Source organism: Oncorhynchus kisutch, unplaced genomic scaffold (assembly GCF_002021735.2).
Source record: "Oncorhynchus kisutch isolate 150728-3 unplaced genomic scaffold, Okis_V2 scaffold2442, whole genome shotgun sequence".
In the NCBI taxonomy this organism is placed as follows: Eukaryota; Metazoa; Chordata; class Actinopteri; order Salmoniformes; family Salmonidae; genus Oncorhynchus; species Oncorhynchus kisutch.
In genome coordinates, this window is record NW_022264387.1 from 340,313 (window position 1) to 358,248 (window position 17,936).

Genomic DNA, 17,936 nt, shown 5'->3' on the forward strand with positions numbered 1-17,936 from the left:
GACACACACACACACACACTGGAGACACTAACACACACACTGGTGACACACACTGGTGACACACACTCACACACACACACTGGTGACACACACACACACTGGAGACACACACACACACACACTGGAGACACACACACACACACACAGGAGACACACACACACACTGGAGACATAACTTTGTCTAAGTAAGTAATGGTAAGAATGTTTATCATACTTGAGTTTCTCCAGTCTGCAGTGTGGATCCTCCAGTCCAGCAGAGAGCAGTCTGACTCCTGAGTCTCCTGGGTGATTGTAGCTCAGGTCCAGCTCTCTCAGGTGTGAGGGGTTTGACCTCAGAGCTGAGACCAGAGAAGCACAGCCTTCCTCTGTGACTAGACAGCCTGACAGCCTGCAAAGAGTCAAATCATATTAAAATCACACTGATATTCTTTGGTGGTGAAAATAGTGGCAGTATATTTTTTCAACATATTCAGATATATCAGTATCCTGAAATCTGCCATATCTATTCATAAAATAGTGTATCATTATTATAAATTATCAAAGTATCAGATTTAGATTGTATTGAGTATACAGTCCACACCATATCTATTTAGACAGTGAGGAATCAGATTTAGATTGTATTGAGTATACAGTCCACACCATATCTATTTAGACAGTGAGGTATCAGATTTAGATTGTATTGAGTATACAGTCCACACCATATCTATTTAGACAGTGAGGTATCAGATTTAGATTGTATTGAGTATACAGTCCACACCATATCTATTAAGACAGTGAGGTATCAGATTTAGATTGTATTGAGTATACAGTCCACACCATATCTATTAAGACAGTGAGGTATCAGATTTAGATTGTATTGAGTATACAGTCCACACCATATCTATTAAGACAGTGAGGTATCAGATTTAGATTGTATTGAGTATACAGTCCACAATATATATTATACTGACCTCAGAGTCTCCAGTTTACAAATTTAAAACTGTAAGCTTCACTGTCCAAACACATATGGTGTGGACTATGTGTGTCTGGTAAACACATGTGGATCTGGTGAACAGTTATCACTTGTTGACCAACTACAGGAATACTGACCTCAGAGTCTCCAGTTTACAGTGGGGATTCCCCAGTCCAGCAGAGAGCAGCTTCACTCCTGAATCCTTCAGGTCATTGTTACTCAGGTCCAGCTCTCTCAGGGGTGAGGGGTTTGAACTGAGAACTGAGGCCAACACTTTACAGGATGTGTCTGTGAGTTTACAGACAGTGAGTCTGCAAACACAGAGAAATACAATGACAGACAGGTTATATTAAAATATTTTGCTTAGCTTTCCCTGCTTACACTGTTAGCATTTTGGATTTCAGATCAAATGTTTCATATGAGGTGACAGTTTATAATGTCACCTTTTATTTGAGGATATTTTCATACATTTCTGTTTCAACGTTTAGAAAAATTAAAAGCATTTTATGTATCTAGTCCCCCTTTTGAAGAAGTCATAACTATTCTGACACTTAAAGTGTATTACATTAGACAAAAGTTTATCTGGTCCCATATTCCTCGAACACAATGACAACATCAAGCCTGACTGAGAAAGATCGTGAATGAATCATAATGAGTGAGAACGTTACAGAGGCTACAACAAAACATGCTAACCTCTCACCATTACCAATAAGAGACTACAACAAAACATGCTAACCTCTCACCATTACCAATAACAGAGGCTACAACAAAACATACTAACCTCTCACCATTACCAATAACAGAGACTACAACAAAACATGCTAACATCTCACCATTACCAATAACAGAGGCTACAACAAAACATGCTAACCTCTCACCATTACCAATAACAGAGACTACAACAAAACATACTAACCTCTCACCATTACCAATAACAGAGACTACAACAAAACATACTAACCTCTCACCATTACCAATAACAGAGGCTACAACAAAACATACTAACCTCTCACCATTACCAATAACAGAGGCTACAACAAAACATGCTAACCTCTCACCATTACCAATAACAGAGACTACAACAAAACATGCTAACCTCTCACCATTACCAATAACAGAGACTACAACAAAACATGCTAACCTCTCACCATTACCAATAACAGAGACTACAACAAAACATGCTAACCTCTCACCATTACCAATAACAGAGGCTACAACAAAACATGTTAACCTCTCACCATTACCAATAACAGAGACTACAACAAAACATACTAACCTCTCACCATTACCAATAACAGAGGCTACAACAAAACATGCTAACCTCTCACCATTACCAATAACAGACTACAACAAAACATGCTAACCTCTCACCATTACCAATAACAGAGACTACAACAAAACATGCTAACCTCTCACCATTACCAATAACAGAGGCTACAACAAAACATGCTAACCTCTCACCATTACCAATAACAGAGACTACAACAAAACATGCTAACCTCTCACCATTACCAATAACATAGGCTACAACAAAACATGCTAACCTCTCACCATTACCAATAACAGAGACTACAACAAAACATACTAACCTCTCACCATTACCAATAACAGAGGCTACAACAAAACATGCTAACCTCTCACCATTACCAATAACAGACTACAACAAAACATGCTAACCTCTCACCATTACCAATAACAGAGACTACAACAAAACATGCTAACCTCTCACCATTACCAATAACAGAGGCTACAACAAAACATGCTAACCTCTCACCATTACCAATAACAGAGACTACAACAAAACATGCTAACCTCTCACCATTACCAATAACAGAGGCTACAACAAAACATGCTAACCTCTCACCATTACCAATAACAGAGGCTACAACAAAACATGCTAACCTCTCACCATCAACCTCAAATAAAAGGTGACATTCTGTACTGTCTCTTAATATGAAACATTCTACCTCAAATCCTAAATGCTGGAGTAGAGCACCAAATGTAAAACTGTAAGCATCACTGTCCAAACACATATGGTGTGGACTATGTGTGTCTGGTAAACACATGTGGATCTGGTGAACAGTTTTCACTTGTTGACCAACTACAGGAATACTGACCTCAGAGTCTCCAGTTTACAGTGGGGATTCCCCAGTCCAGCAGAGAGCAGCTTCACTCCTGAATCCTTCAGGTCATTGTTACTCAGGTCCAGCTCTCTCAGGTGTGAGGGGTTTGACCTCAGAGCTGAGACCAGAGAAGCACAGCCTTCCTCTGTGACTAGACAGCCTGACAGCCTGCAAAGAGTCAAATCATATTAAAATCACACTGATATTCTTTGGTGGTGAAAATAGTGGCAGTCATTTTTTCAACATATTCAGATACATCAGTGTCCTGAAACCTGCCATATCTATTTATAAATGGATGTTTCATTATTAGAATTGACAAATGATCATATTACTTGTAGATAGAAACATGTATAGTACAAATATTATAGTAGACTGACCAGACCAGTTTAAAAAGCAGAATCAGTCAGAAGACAGACAGTGAGGAATCAGATTTAGATTGTATTGAGTATACAGTCCACACCATATCTATTTAGACAGTGAGGTACAGTTATCACTTGTTGACCAACTACAGGAATACTGACCTCAGAGTCTCCAGTTTACAGTGGGGATTCCCCAGTCCATCAGAGAGCAGCTTCACTCCTGAATCCTTCAGGTCGTTGTTACTCAGGTCCAGCTCTCTCAGGTGTGAGGGGTTTGACCTCAGAGCTGAGACCAGAGAAGCACAGCCTTCCTCTGTGACTCCACAGCCTGACAACCTGCAAAGAGATCATCATGATTTCACAAACACACTGTTAATTTAACACCAGTAGTGTAGAGGGACAATGCATTTGGTTTATTCTCTCAAACAACATATAGATTCATCTTCCGTTTCCTAGAATTGTATGGTCATATTGTTATACTAATGTGAAAATCAATGCATTAATTCAGTATGTTGTTCAATATAATATTATACACATATTATAATATATATTTTTCTCTAAACTGAATATTTCTTCCTGATGATTAGTTCTTATACGTCATTTTATTTACTCACAGAGCAACTCTGGAGGCTTTGACCACTGGCAGCAGCCTCAGAAGACCTTCCTCTGATCTGGAGTATTTCTTCAGGTCAAACACATCCAGCTCCTTTTCTGAAGTCAGCAACACAAAGACCAGAGCTGACCACTGTGCAGGTGACATTTCATCTTCTGAGAGACTTCCTGAGCTCAGGTATCTTTGGATCTCCTCCACTAGAGAATGGTCATTCAGTTCATTCAGACAGTGGAACAGATTGATGTTCCTCTCTGGAGAGAGATCCTCCCCGATCTTCTCCTTGATGTACTCGATTGTTTCTTCATGGCTCTGTGAGCTGCTTCCTGTCTTTGTCAGTAGACCTCGTAAGTGCTTCTGATTGGACTCCAGTGAGAGGCCCAGAAGGAAGCGGAGGAAGAGGTCCAGGTTTCCCGTCTCACTTTGTAAGGCTTTATCCACAGCACTCTTGTAGAAAGTAACTTCAGGCTCGTCTTTTGTTTGCAGTTTGTTCATTATATTCTCATTGTTGTTGATGAATGAGAGGAACACATATACAGCAGCCAGAAACTCCTGAATGCTCAGATGAACAAAGCAGAACACCTTGTCCTGGTACAGCCCACATTCCTCTTTAAAGAGCTGTGTGCACAATCCTGAGTACACTGAGGCTTCATTGACATCAATGCCAGACTCTTTCAGGTCTTCTTCATAGAAAATCAGATTGCCCTTCACAAGCTGTTGAAAAGCCAGTTTTCCCAGTGACAGAATGCTCTCTTTATTCCAGTGTGGACCTGTCTCTTCTTTCTCAAGATACTTTTCATTCTTCTGTTTGGTATGAAACTCCACAAGGTGTGTGTACATCTCAGTCAGAGTCTTGGGCATCTCTTCCCTCTTGTCTGTACTCAACATGTGTTCAAGGACTGTTGCAGAAATCCAACAGAAGACTGGAATGTGGCACATGATGTGGAGGCTCCTTGATGTCTTTATGTGTGAGATGATTCTGCTGGCCAGGTCCTCATCACTGAATCTCTTCCTGAAGTACTCCTCCTTCTGTGGGTCATTGAACCCTCGTACCTCTGTTACCTGGTCAACACACCTTGAAGGGATCTTATTGGCTGCTGCAGGTCGGGTAGTTATCCAGAGGAGAGCAGAGGGAAGCAGATTTCCCTCGATGAGATTTGTCAGCAGAACATCCACTGAGGTTGACTCTGTGACGTCCCAACAGATCTTGTTCTTCTGGAAGTCTAGGGGCAGTCGGCACTCATCCAGACCATCAAAGATGAACAGAACTTTGTACTTGTTGTAGATGGAGATTCCTGATTGTTTGGTTTCCATTGAGAAGTGATTAAGAAGTTCAATGAAAGTGTGTTTGTCCTCTTTCATCAAATTCAGCTCCCGAAAAGGGAATGAAAATACAAATTGGACATCCTGATTTGCTTTTCCTTCAGCCCAGTCCAGAATGAACTTCTGCACAGAGACTGTTTTTCCAATGCCAGCGACTCCCTTTGTCAGCACAGTTCTGATAGGTTTGTCTTGTCCAGTTAAGGGTTTGAAGATGTCATTACATTTGATTGCAGTCTCTGGTCTTGCTTGTTTCCTGGTTGTTGTCTCAATCTGTCTCAGCTCATGTTCATTATTGACCTCTCCTGTTCCACCCTCTGTGATGTAGAGCTCTGTGTAGATCTTATTGAGAAGTGTTGGGTTTCCTTGTTTAGCGATCCCCTCAAATACACATTGAAACTTCTTCTTTAGATTAGATTTGAGTTCACGTTGGCAAATCACAGCGAGCTCATCTGAATCTAGAAATAACACAGAGGATATTAATATTACGTCTGTTTTAATGTCTACAGTATTGTAGGACTGTTATAAAGTTGTACATTATAATAATTTATTATCTTAACTGACTGTATAAATGTGTAAATGTTTTCATAATGCATTACAGACTGGTGTGACTGATTATATTATTATTGGTATTATTGATGGTATTATTAATGTTCTCTCTCTCTAAATTAATCACCACAACACGTCCCTGCTGCTACTTGATGAGGTCACTAGGTGTTGTGTTAAGGCTGCTACAATATCATTGAGTTACACAGCTACTTTAGCTGTACTTTAGCTACAGCTTTTAAATGTTATAAAACATCATTCAACATGAGGCAGACAAATCTTACATTTCTCCAGTGTGTCAGCAAGCTCCTTCTGGTTCATTTTCCTCAGGATGTGCAGTGTGATCTTCAGAGCCCCCTCTCTGGCACTGCTCTCCTGCTTCTCATCTTCAGCATCCACCACTTCCTTATCCTGCTTCTGACTCTCAAAGCCTTCTGGGAGTTCTGGACTAAGAATCCTCTTGAACATCTTCAGCTCGTTCTTCACAAATGTCATAATATTCTCTTCAAGCAACTGAAATAAATCAAGTAAATAAGTTAAGCAAGAGAATAAATGCTTTCTCATTAACACATTAATGAATGATTGACAGATCAACATTACTTGAGGTAAACAAAAACAAATGTACATAACAGGACCACATACACTGAATATGGAGGCCAGGTCTGTTTGATGACTCTGGGAAGACTGACCACTGAGAATCTCTGACTCTGATCTCTCCTGTTGGTTTCTGTGGACAAAACATGAGATTACATATCCTCATCCAGGGAGGACACACACACACACACACACACACACACACACACACACACACACACACACACACACACACACACACACACATACACACACACACACACACACACGGAGGGAATGTTGTGTTTGTTTAATATTGTTTTAGGACTATGGAAATGGACAAAATGATGAGCCTATGGATTATGAAAACAACAACAATAAATGGGAAAATGGGAGAGGAGAAATGACTAGAGACAGTGTTGTTTAACTCACTGACCAGGACCCATGAGTTCTTCTTACCTTTGTTCAGTAGAAAAGTCTCCCTCTCTAAACACTATAGGATGACCCATAGACCGGTCACTCTTCATGGACACACAGCTGGGAACAGGGGAGGCTGATCTCTCCTGTTGGTTTCTGTGGACAAAACATGAGATTACATCTCCTCATCCAGGGAGTACACACACACACACACACACACACACACACACACACACACACACACACACACACACACACACACACAGCATGCACACACACACACAGGGAATGTTGTGTTTGTTTAATATTGTTTAGGAATATGATAAAAAAGTCTCCCTCTCTAAACTCTATAGGATGACCCATAGACTTATCACTCTTCATGGACACACAGCTGGGAACAGGGGAGGCTGGTCTCTCCTGCTTGATTGGACTTCAACACAACAGAGACAAACATTACATCTCTCATCTACTCTGAGCTCAGATGGGGAAACATAAGAAGAGTTTCACAAATAGAACTGACTTCCAGACGTTAGTTAATGGCGCGAGCAGTGTGTCATTTTTAATAACGAAATTCATTTGGCGTCGCGAGCGTTGTAGTCAGTCTGTCAGCCCCGCTAAAAGGCTGGTGTCGTTACTCTGCCTTCTCCGGGGGATGTTGAGGTAAATTTACTAACCGGGAGGGTTGAATTATGTAATTTATTGGAGGGCTGGAAGACGCACTCTCGAGGTTGTTTACTCACAATTTCAGATATTAAGATGATTTTTTATAATGAATGTCTACTGAGGTTGAGGTTCTGACTAGTGATTATTTACCCGGTGTTCAATACCTGCTATTGAGGCGGCCTGAAAATAATATTCAAAAGTTCGGTCCTTGGACACAGAGGGTTTAAACACTAAAGTTACCGTCCATCTAGTGAAGAGAGGAGAACCGGACAGAGGTAGCCAGCATCCGTCAACGAGAGAGGGAGAAGCCTCACCGGGATTTAACAGGTGGAAGAAACAACCGGGGAGCTCCATCGGTCCAGAAGAAATGCAGACAGCCGGTGATGATGTAGTGGTAGCTATGGTAACTAGGATGCTGCTGGTAGAGTAGCTAGCTAGCTTACCGAGCTGTACCGACTAGCTAGGATAACTAGGATGCTGCTGGTAGAGTAGCTAGCTAGCTTACCGAGCTGTACCGACTAGCTAGGATAACTAGGATGCTGCTGGTAGAGTAGCTAGCTAGCTTACCGAGCTGTACCGACTAGCTAGGATAACTAGGATGCTGCTGGTAGAGTAGCTAGCTAGCTTACCGAGCTGTACCGACTAGCTAGGATAACTAGGATGCTGCTGGTAGAGTAGCTAGCTAGCTTACCGAGCTGTACCGACTGGCTAGGATAACTAGCAGGTCGTTTCTGGCCCTCATCTCGATGATGACGAATCCGGTGAACAACAAAATGAAACAAGGATAGAAAGTGAAAAGGATCTGGCTACACTCACACTGTCCCTGACCGTAAAGAAAAAAGCAAATTGAACAATAAACTTCGGTGTCTCAACACTGTAACAAACTCCGTCGTTATTCCCCAAGATCACCTCAGTCCACTCTGCGCGTAACCGGCTTGGCGCCACACCGAACGTGGACGCGGACAGTTCTGTACGGGGACGCGGACAGTTCTGTACGGGGACGTGGACAGTTCTGTACGGAGACGAGGACAGTTCTGTACGGAGACGCGGACAGTTCCAGAACGCGGACATGAGCAGTGCAACACAACCAACTAAACCCAGTCTTTACAGTGGGTTACATTAGTAATATTCATTTTTTATTATTATGTTAAACAAACATTCAATATGTTGAGATCTGGGACCATATCGCCAAAGTGTCTCAGAGTAGAACATTGGTCTTATAAGTGATGAGAATAAAGAATTTTTACACTTATGGGTATACGTGGGTGGTTAATAACTATGCATGAAGTCTCTAGTCCCATCTAGTCGGCAGATATTTAGGAAACCTCGTGAGCTGTCCTAAGTAGTTTTTATAATGCATTTATATAAACTAAGGTTGAGGTATTTACCTGGGATTCAATACCTGCTATTCAATACCTCACTTTTTTTCTCTCCTAAAAAGTTATTAATTCACGGACAGACGTTGGTGGGGCAGCTGATAAATAAAGTATATTTTTCTCATTAATTCCTTAGATCTCAAACCTGCCCCATCTTTTCCAAGCCAATTTCTGGACTTTCACATAGAGGTCACTAGGTCACCCAGTTCAAATCACATATGAAAAATAAAACAGGTGTCTTGTTGATCAAGTGTTCTGCCTTGAAATAATAAATATAATAAAATAACAAAACAAAAACAGCAAAATGCTGAGACAGGTTTAGATTAACAAAATAATCAGTGCTATTTAGTACTATAATGGTATTTACTAACATAATATTATTACTATAACAGTTTCTAAAATAATTAGGGTTTAGGCTAAAATAGGTAATACGTAGGGTTAGATGCTGCTTTATAAATACATTCGGTTTGATTGTTAGGTTTAGGGATTTAAAGGTAAAAAAACAGTATGGGTTTATAGCTCTCTTGCTCCTCCCTGTGGCCTTCTGTGGGTACTACATAACTCATTCACAACACCTGCTAGGCTCATAATCTGAGGTAGCAACTGCGTCAGATCTACCAATCAATGAGCTAGACCTGTCCATTTGTTTTCTAACTCAGTGAAACTGCGCAGCTTTCACTCAGATGTCTACGAACGAACATTTCGATGCATATCAAATTACCCAGCAGCCATTTAGAAACAAGTCATCAAAAAAAAGTGTTGTTTCTTAATTTAAAAAATGTCTTCTGGCTGTTTAAATCGGCCACGTCTTGAAAAAGAGGACAGGGACATATGTTTTAGTTAGGTGGTATATCGTTTTCTGAAAACAAATATGGGAACCATGACCAGAAAAGGTTTAAGGTTTAGCACTGTGGGTCACCACAACGTGTATCCAGGCGAACAGTGATCACGCTCGCCAAGTAGCTGTATCCCTGTTAATAATAAGTAACCTGGGAAGATTGGCCAAGATGGCTGCTTGAACAGACGCTTTTTTACCGAGCTCCGTACCAAACTTCAGAAAGATTGTGAAAAAAAAAAAAAATCTTTAAAGTTTAGTCATTATTATTTTTATTTGTTCAAGATATAAGACCTCTCCTGTGACTGGAATGATAATTGGATAATTTATTTCAGCATGTCTATGCAAAGTCGTGACAAAAAAAGAAAGGAAAAAGTTTGCCGTTCTATTGCTAATCAACAAGAGAGAAACGTGCTTATAGACAACTGCCATAACTACACTTGGCCTATGGATAATATCATGCTTTCGAATGCTGAAGATGACGAATTCCCCTCTTTACCGGTTACTCCGTGCAAACCTCCACCCTCCAAAAAACCCAACATGACCTCTGACATCGTGGCTACCCTCTCCTTACTCATCAACTCCAGGTGTGACGCCATTGAGAAAATGGTAGGCGCGAACACCATGGTTATCGAAGGCTTGAAAAAGACTGGAGTTTGCATGTGGTGAAATTAATGATGTAAAAACGAGAGTGGCAAAAGTTGAAAAAAATGTGGAAAGGGTGGAAAAGAATAACAATGTCTACCATAGACGTCTCACTGATCTGGAACAATACACAAGAAAATGGAACCTGAGACTCTACGGCTTGCCAGAGGTGGAGAATGAAGATGTGCGAGGAGAGGCTATCCGTATCTGCCAAGAAGTTTTGCCTGCAGAGAAGAACAAAGTTGGTGATACCATCGACGTTGTACATCGCCTCGGCAAGAAGCAACAGCAAAGCGATTCAAGACCCAGGGGTATCATCATCCTATTCACTACCAGATTCTACAGGGATGCTGTCTGGAAAGCTGCTAGGAAGAACGCCTTCCTTCAGAGCCATGGTATGCGTTTCGCCGAGCATCTCAGCCCGGAAGACATAGAAAGAAGGAACAAGTTGTGGCCAACGATCAAGATAGCACGAAGTGAGGGGAAGGCTGCTTACTTCGTCGGAGGACGAGGTTTCATCAACGGTTCAGAAATCCATATTCCTCCCTAAAATCTCACCAGAAGGAACAGGTTGATGGTTTCAGCCATGGTATTCTCATTTTCCTTATGTGGTTTACCTAACAAGCATCAGGTGACTATTTTAAAGGAATACTCAGGTATTTCAATTCATTAATTTGTTCTTGTATGACCAGAAGTCCTATTTTGTTTATAAACTTACGAAGAAGATTGAAAGCTGTATGTATTTATGTATACAGTAACTAAGATACTGTCCTAAATGGCATACAGGTCTGCTCTGACTTTACACGGTTATTGTTCTATTTAGTTATTAATACTTATTTCCAAAAAAGGTCTTAGGAACGTTTATATGTAAAACATTTTGTTATACAATTATTTTATGATCAGTTTTCATATGTACTTAAAATAGTAGGTACCCTTTTATTTAAATTATTATTAGTTTTATTTCTCAGAATAGTTCCTGATTACACTAAAGAGGGTTTTTAGTCTCTCTTACTACAAGAACCCTTGGTTTGGTCTTGAACATAATTTCCAGTTGAGTTGAATTTCAAAGGTTATGGAATAAGCTATTTTCACTTTAAATTGACTTAAATGGTGCAGATCTCGGTTCCTTATCGTTTACGTTCACTGCTCCTACGTCTTTGACTCATCCTACTACAGTTTATACTTTTATATAATCTTTGTTGTTTTGTCTTTGTCTATATTATCTCTTAATGCTAGGGGATTACGAAACAGTGTGAAGCGCAAGGCCTTATTTCTATTTGCTAAATCATTTCGAACAGATTTTAGCTTTTTTCAAGAGTCTCACTCAATTTCTGCTGATGCCAACTTCTGGAGGTCACAGTGGGGCAACGATATTTGGCTTTCCCATGGATCTGAACGCTCTGCTGGTGTCACTACAATGAAAAATACCTTTGGTGGTAATATTCTACACTCGGAATGTGACCCCTTTGGTCACTTTATTTGTCTTGTGATCAGTTACAATGACATTACACTCATTACTGTAAACTTCTACGGGTACAACACCAAACATGAGAATGATGAGTTGCTTGAATCTATAGAGAAACATATACTTCATTGGTTATCTAAATTTCCCAATTCGTTATTATTGATAGGAGGGGACTTTAACATTACTATAGATAATTCAACTGATAGATGGCCCCCAGGTAGACCAACCAATCAGAATTTGGGTTTAATACTTTTTATGGAAAAGTTTGATCTTACTGATATATGGAGAGAGAGGTTTCCGGCTGAAAGATCATTCACTTGGAGTAACAAAACAGGCTCCAGACAATCCAGAATAGATTTTAGGCTTATATCCAAATGTATTGATAGTGAGGGTGTTACTACAAATATTTGTACAACTCCCCTCACAGACCATAGGGCTATTTACATTGATATCAACATATTTACCCCTGATACGAACCTTGGTAGAACATCCTACTGGAAGCTAAATGGCTCATTATTAAATAATGATATAGTTACATTTGAGGTTAAAGATCTGCTCTCACACTTTTGGGAAAGGGCTTGTGAAGAAAAATCTTATTGCAAGAACTGGGAGCTCTTTAAATTTGAGGTGTCCAAATACCTTAGAAAATATGGTAGTAATCTTGCTAAGACCAGAAGAGCTGAGGAGGAAAAGGTGATCATTAAGATAACTTCCCTTTCTCAGAGGTCCCCAGCTGACCTCTTGGGGGAGGAGAAGATGGAACTAATTGAGTTACAAAATAAACTGGATAATATATATAAATTAAAAGCAGAAGGAGCCTTTATTAGATCTAGGAAAAAATGGATTGAGGAGGGAGAACAGAATTCATCCTATTTCTTTAGACTTGAGAAATTTCACTCTAAAAATAACACTATCCATAAGTTAAACATTGATGGTGTTATTACAGATGACCAAAAATTAATCGCTAAATACTGCAGCAATTTTTACAGAAACTTGTATAGCTCTACGTACTGTCAGGAATCCACAGATATGTTTTTTAACTCACTGAATAATGTTCACTCTATCAGTGATATAGAATCTAAACAGTGTGATGAACCCATCAAAGTTGAAGAGATTATAGAGTCTATCAAACATCCAAAGAACAATAAATCACCAGGTGTTGATGGAATTACATCAGAATTTTACAAATAATTTTCTGAACAAGTAGCTCCCTTCCTATTTGAAGTCTTTTTAGAGAGTATTAAAAACAATGTTCTCCCTCCTACAATGAGTCAGGGGTTAATAACACTGATACCTAAAGCCTAAAAAAGAAGTGCTGCTCATCGATAACTGGCGTCCAATTTGTCTTCTTAATAATGACTATAAGATATTAGCCTCACTACTTGCAAAAATAATTAAAGAAGTTCTGGATGCAATCATTGATGAAACACAGTCTGGCTTCATGAGGAACAGACATTTCTAACAATGTCAGACTAGTATTAGACGTACTTGACTACTCAGACCTAATAACTGAGGATAGCTTCATATTATTTTTAGATTTTTATAAAGCATTTGACACAGTAGAGCATCAGTTTCTCTTCCACTCCCTTGGGAGACTTGGCTTTGGGGATTTGTTCTGTAAGGCTATTAAGACTCTCTATGCAGATGGTAACAGCTCTATCAAATTTAAATATGGCACCTCACCTAGATTTGAGTTAAAGAGAGGAATTAGGCAAGGTTGTCCTATCTCTCCGTACCTGTTTTTATTAATCACCCAACTTCTTGCAAATTCTTTAAATAATAGTCCTGTACAAGGTATTTCCATAGCTGGTAAAGAAATTATTATAAGCCAGCTGGCTGACGATACTACACTTTTTCTGAAAGACGCTAACCAAATTCCCATATCGATCAATGTGATACAATCCTTTTCCAAAGCGTCTGGTCTATATCTTAACATTAAGAAATGTGAACTCATGGCTGTCAAAGATTGTGTGACACCTTCATATTATGGTATTCCAGTAAAAGAAGAACTTCCATATTTAGGCATAACCATTACAAAGGATCAGGAGTCTAGAGGCTTACTAAATTTTAACCCTCTTATTAAAAAAAAACAGAAGAAACTAAATCAATGGCTACAGAGGGACTTATCTTTAAAAGGTAGACTCCTGATAACCAAGGCTGAAGGTATCTCTAGACTAACATATGGTGCTCTATCTTTATATCTTGACCGTAAAATAAGCAAGGAGATAGACCAGATGCTTTTCAACTTTCTTTGGAGAAACCGTACCCATTACATTAGGAAAACTGTTGTAATGAACACTTATGAGAATGGTGGACTGAATTTTCTGGATTTTAAATAATACTTTCAAGATCATTTGGATAAAACAATTCCTAAGAAGACCCACTTCTATCTGGAATTTTATTCCTCATCATGTCTTCTCTACTTTTGGTGGCCTTAACTTCATGTTGTTTTGCAATTATAATATTGACAAAGTTCCAGTGAAACTTTCTGCTTTTCATCGGCAGGTTCTCTTGTCATGGTCCATAATTTATAAACACAATTTTTCTCCACACAGATATTATATATGGAATAATCGGGATATATTGTATAAAAATACCTCTCTGTTTTTAGAATATTGGTTCAGAAATAATATCCTATTGGTGAGCCAACTGGTAAATGCAGAGGGTTTTTTACTCAGTTATAAAGAATTCTTATCACTTTACAAGGTCCCTGTAACACCTAAAGATTTTGCAATTGTTTTAGATGCCATTCCCTCAGGTGTTGCTATGTTATTCAGGAACATGTCAAGACCTGACCCTCAGAGCCTACCTTCTATTGACCCTGTTGACTCATCAGTAGGAAAGATTTGTTTCTCTTTTGGTCCATTCAACAACAGAGCGATACGATCCTTGTTTCAGCAGGATGTTGTATCTATACCTTATGTCATGCCTTATTGGAATGGATTTATTGATAATATCTGTTGGAAAAAAGTTTGGATGTTGCCACAAACATACCTACTTGTTAACAAAATTAAGGAAATTTCCTTTAAAATTATTCATAAATATTATCCTGCCAACCACTATATGAAGAAGTTTAAGGAAAACATCAACTCAAATTGCTCCTTTTGTAATGACCACCCAGAAACAGTTGTGCATCTTTTTTGGCATTGTATGCATGTAAGAAAACTGTGGCAAGACATCAGTAGGTTTATAATTGAACACATTTATGAAGATTTTACACTATTGTGGAGAGATGTACTGTTTGGATTCTTTACATACAATAGAAATAAGCGGAATCATTTTTATGTAATTAATTTCATTATTCTTTTGGCCAAATTTCATATACACAAATGTAAATTTACAAACAGAAAACCACATTTTCGTACCCTACAAAAAGAAATTGAACTGTATTTTAAGACGGTTAAATGCTCTACTAACAAAAAAGCTGTTAGAATTGTAAGTATATGCATGTCCCTTAAGGTCCTTGTGTAATTGTAATGTGATATTGTACCCCCTAGCTCGATTGTCCATTGTTTGTAATCTATGTATGCTTGTGTTCCCTCATGTGCTTTATGTATTGATTTGTTGTTAATAAAAAATAAAAAAATAAATAAAAAATTATAATAATAATTATAATAATAATAATAAGTAACCTGACGTCAGCGTTCAAGCTTAATGCCGGCAGGTGTCATTGATACAATGGTGAAGCTGCCATTGTGACGCAGAACAATGAGCTGGGAATAGAACGTTCAGAAGGTGAGTTGGTTCCACGGAGCTCAATAGAACTAATAGGAGCTGGCAGGAAGAAGAATTACCTAAAATAAGGCCTGTTTTTTAGCGATTACTATATAACATAACATAATGTTATGAAACTGGGCTCCATGGCGGATGCAATTAACTAGTTATCAGAAAAATTTTTTGTTGTAAATGTCATGTTTCCAGCCTACTTGAGGCGCACTGAAAATAATATTCAAAAGTTTGGTCCTTGGACACAGAGGGGTTAAACACTAAAGTTACCGTCCATCTAGTGAAGAGAGGAGGGGTTAAACACTAAAGTTACCGTCCATCTAGTGTAGAGAGGAGGGGTTAAACACTAAAGTTACCGTCCATCTAGTGAAGAGAGGGGTTAAACACTAAAGTTACCGTCCATCTAGTGACGAGAGGGGTTAAACACTAAAGTTACCGTCCATCTAGTGAAGAGAGGAGGGGTTAAACACTAAAGTTACCGTCCATCTAGTGAAGAGAGGAGGGGTTAAACACTAAAGTTACCGTCCATCTAGTGTAGAGAGGAGGGGTTAAACACTAAAGTTACCGTCCATCTAGTGAAGAGAGGAGGGGTTAAACACTAAAGTTACCGTCCATCTAGTGAAGAGAGGAGGGGTTAAACACTAAAGTTACCGTCCATCTAGTGAAGAGAGGAGGGGTTAAACACTAAAGTTACCGTCCATCTAGTGAAGAGAGGAGGGGTTAAACACTAAAGTTACCGTCCATCTAGTGAAGAGAGGAGGGGTTAAACACTAAAGTTACCGTCCATCTAGTGAAGAGAGGAGGGGTTAAACACTAAAGTTACCGTCCATCTAGTGAAGAGAGGAGGGGTTAAACACTAAAGTTACCGTCCATCTAGTGAAGAGAGGAGGGGTTAAACACTAAAGTTACCGTCCATCTAGTGAAGAGAGGAGGGGTTAAACACTAAAGTTACCGTCCATCTAGTGAAGAGAGGAGGGGTTAAACACTAAAGTTACCGTCCATCTAGTGAAGAGAGGAGGGGTTAAACACTAAAGTTACCGTCCATCTAGTGAAGAGAGGAGGGGTTAAACACTAAAGTTACCGTCCATCTAGTGAAGAGAGGAGGGGTTAAACACTAAAGTTACCGTCCATCTAGTGAAGAGAGGAGGGGTTAAGAACGGAGCAGAAGAGACATGTTTGTTGTTTGCTGTAACTAATGGTCAACGTTGTATTGTAATGTATGTATTGTAATGCCAGAGTTGACGTGGACCATCGTTCAAACAAAGAGATGCCTCCCTGACCACCAGTGTGTTTAGATATAATGAAGATCAATTCAGTGAAGAAGAACCTCTAGAGTTCTGACCAAAGAGCCCTATAAAGGGTTCTATATATACTGTATACTCAGACAGGCTAACCTCCTATAAAGGGTTAAATATATACTGTATACTCAGACAGGCTAACCTCCTATAAAGGGTTAAATATATACTGTATACTCAGACAGGCTAACCTCCTATAAAGGGTTCTATATATATACTGTATACTCAGACACTTCCTAACCTCCTATAAAGGGTTCTATATATATTCTATATATACTGTATACTCAGACACTTCCTAACCTCCTATAAAGGGTTCTATATATATTCTATATATACTGTATACTCAGACACTTCCTAACCTCCTATAAAGGGTTCTATATATATTCTATATATACTGTATACTCAGACACTTCCTAACCTCCTAGAAAGGGTTCTATATATATTCTATATATACTGTATACTCAGACACTACCTGACCTCCTATAAAGGGTTCTATATATACTGTATATTCAGACACTTCCTAACCTCCTATAAAGGGTTCTATATATACTGTATACTCAGACACTTCCTAACCTCCTATAAAGGGTTCTATATATAGTCTATATATACTGTATACTCAGACACTTCCTAACCTCCTATAAAGGGTTCTATATATAGTCTATATATACTGTATACTCAGACACTTCCTAACCTCCTATAAAGGGTTCTATATATAGTCTATATATACTGTATACTCAGACACTTCCTAACCTCCTATAAAGGGTTCTATACAGAACTTTAGCTGTTCTGTATATTTTAGGAAGATAGAAGTGTGTGTGTGTGTGTGTGTGTGTGTGTGCGCTGGTGAGACAACCACATATCACAGTCTAATATACAGGATACAAACATTCCATTCCAGCTATATAGCGTTTTGAAAAACCAAAACTCATCCACAAAAAAACGATTAATTAAAATCTTAGAACAACAATAATTTACAGACAAGGTTCCCCTAAGCAATACTGTCTGATAAATAACAAATGTGAACAAATTGT

At 39.0% G+C, this 17,936-nt stretch overlaps 1 protein-coding gene across 1 annotated transcript in view; it reads right to left on the reverse strand.

The window, feature by feature from the left end:
• Nucleotides 1-1,091: 1,091 nt before the first annotated feature.
• LOC116370074 (NLR family CARD domain-containing protein 3-like) overlaps nucleotides 1,092-17,936 on the reverse strand; it is a gene marked incomplete at its 3' end in the record, with an annotated part of 97,357 nt that continues 80,512 nt past the window's right edge. Inside the window, exons 3-8 of the mRNA XM_031819677.1 lie at nucleotides 6,943-7,056; nucleotides 6,553-6,637; nucleotides 6,195-6,423; nucleotides 4,049-5,816; nucleotides 3,597-3,770; nucleotides 1,092-1,263 (exon numbers count right to left, since the gene is read on the reverse strand). Of these exons, the coding sequence (XP_031675537.1) occupies nucleotides 1,092-1,263; nucleotides 3,597-3,770; nucleotides 4,049-5,816; nucleotides 6,195-6,423; nucleotides 6,553-6,637; nucleotides 6,943-7,056 (2,542 nt within the window). The remainder of the gene's footprint in view (nucleotides 1,264-3,596; nucleotides 3,771-4,048; nucleotides 5,817-6,194; nucleotides 6,424-6,552; nucleotides 6,638-6,942; nucleotides 7,057-17,936) is intronic.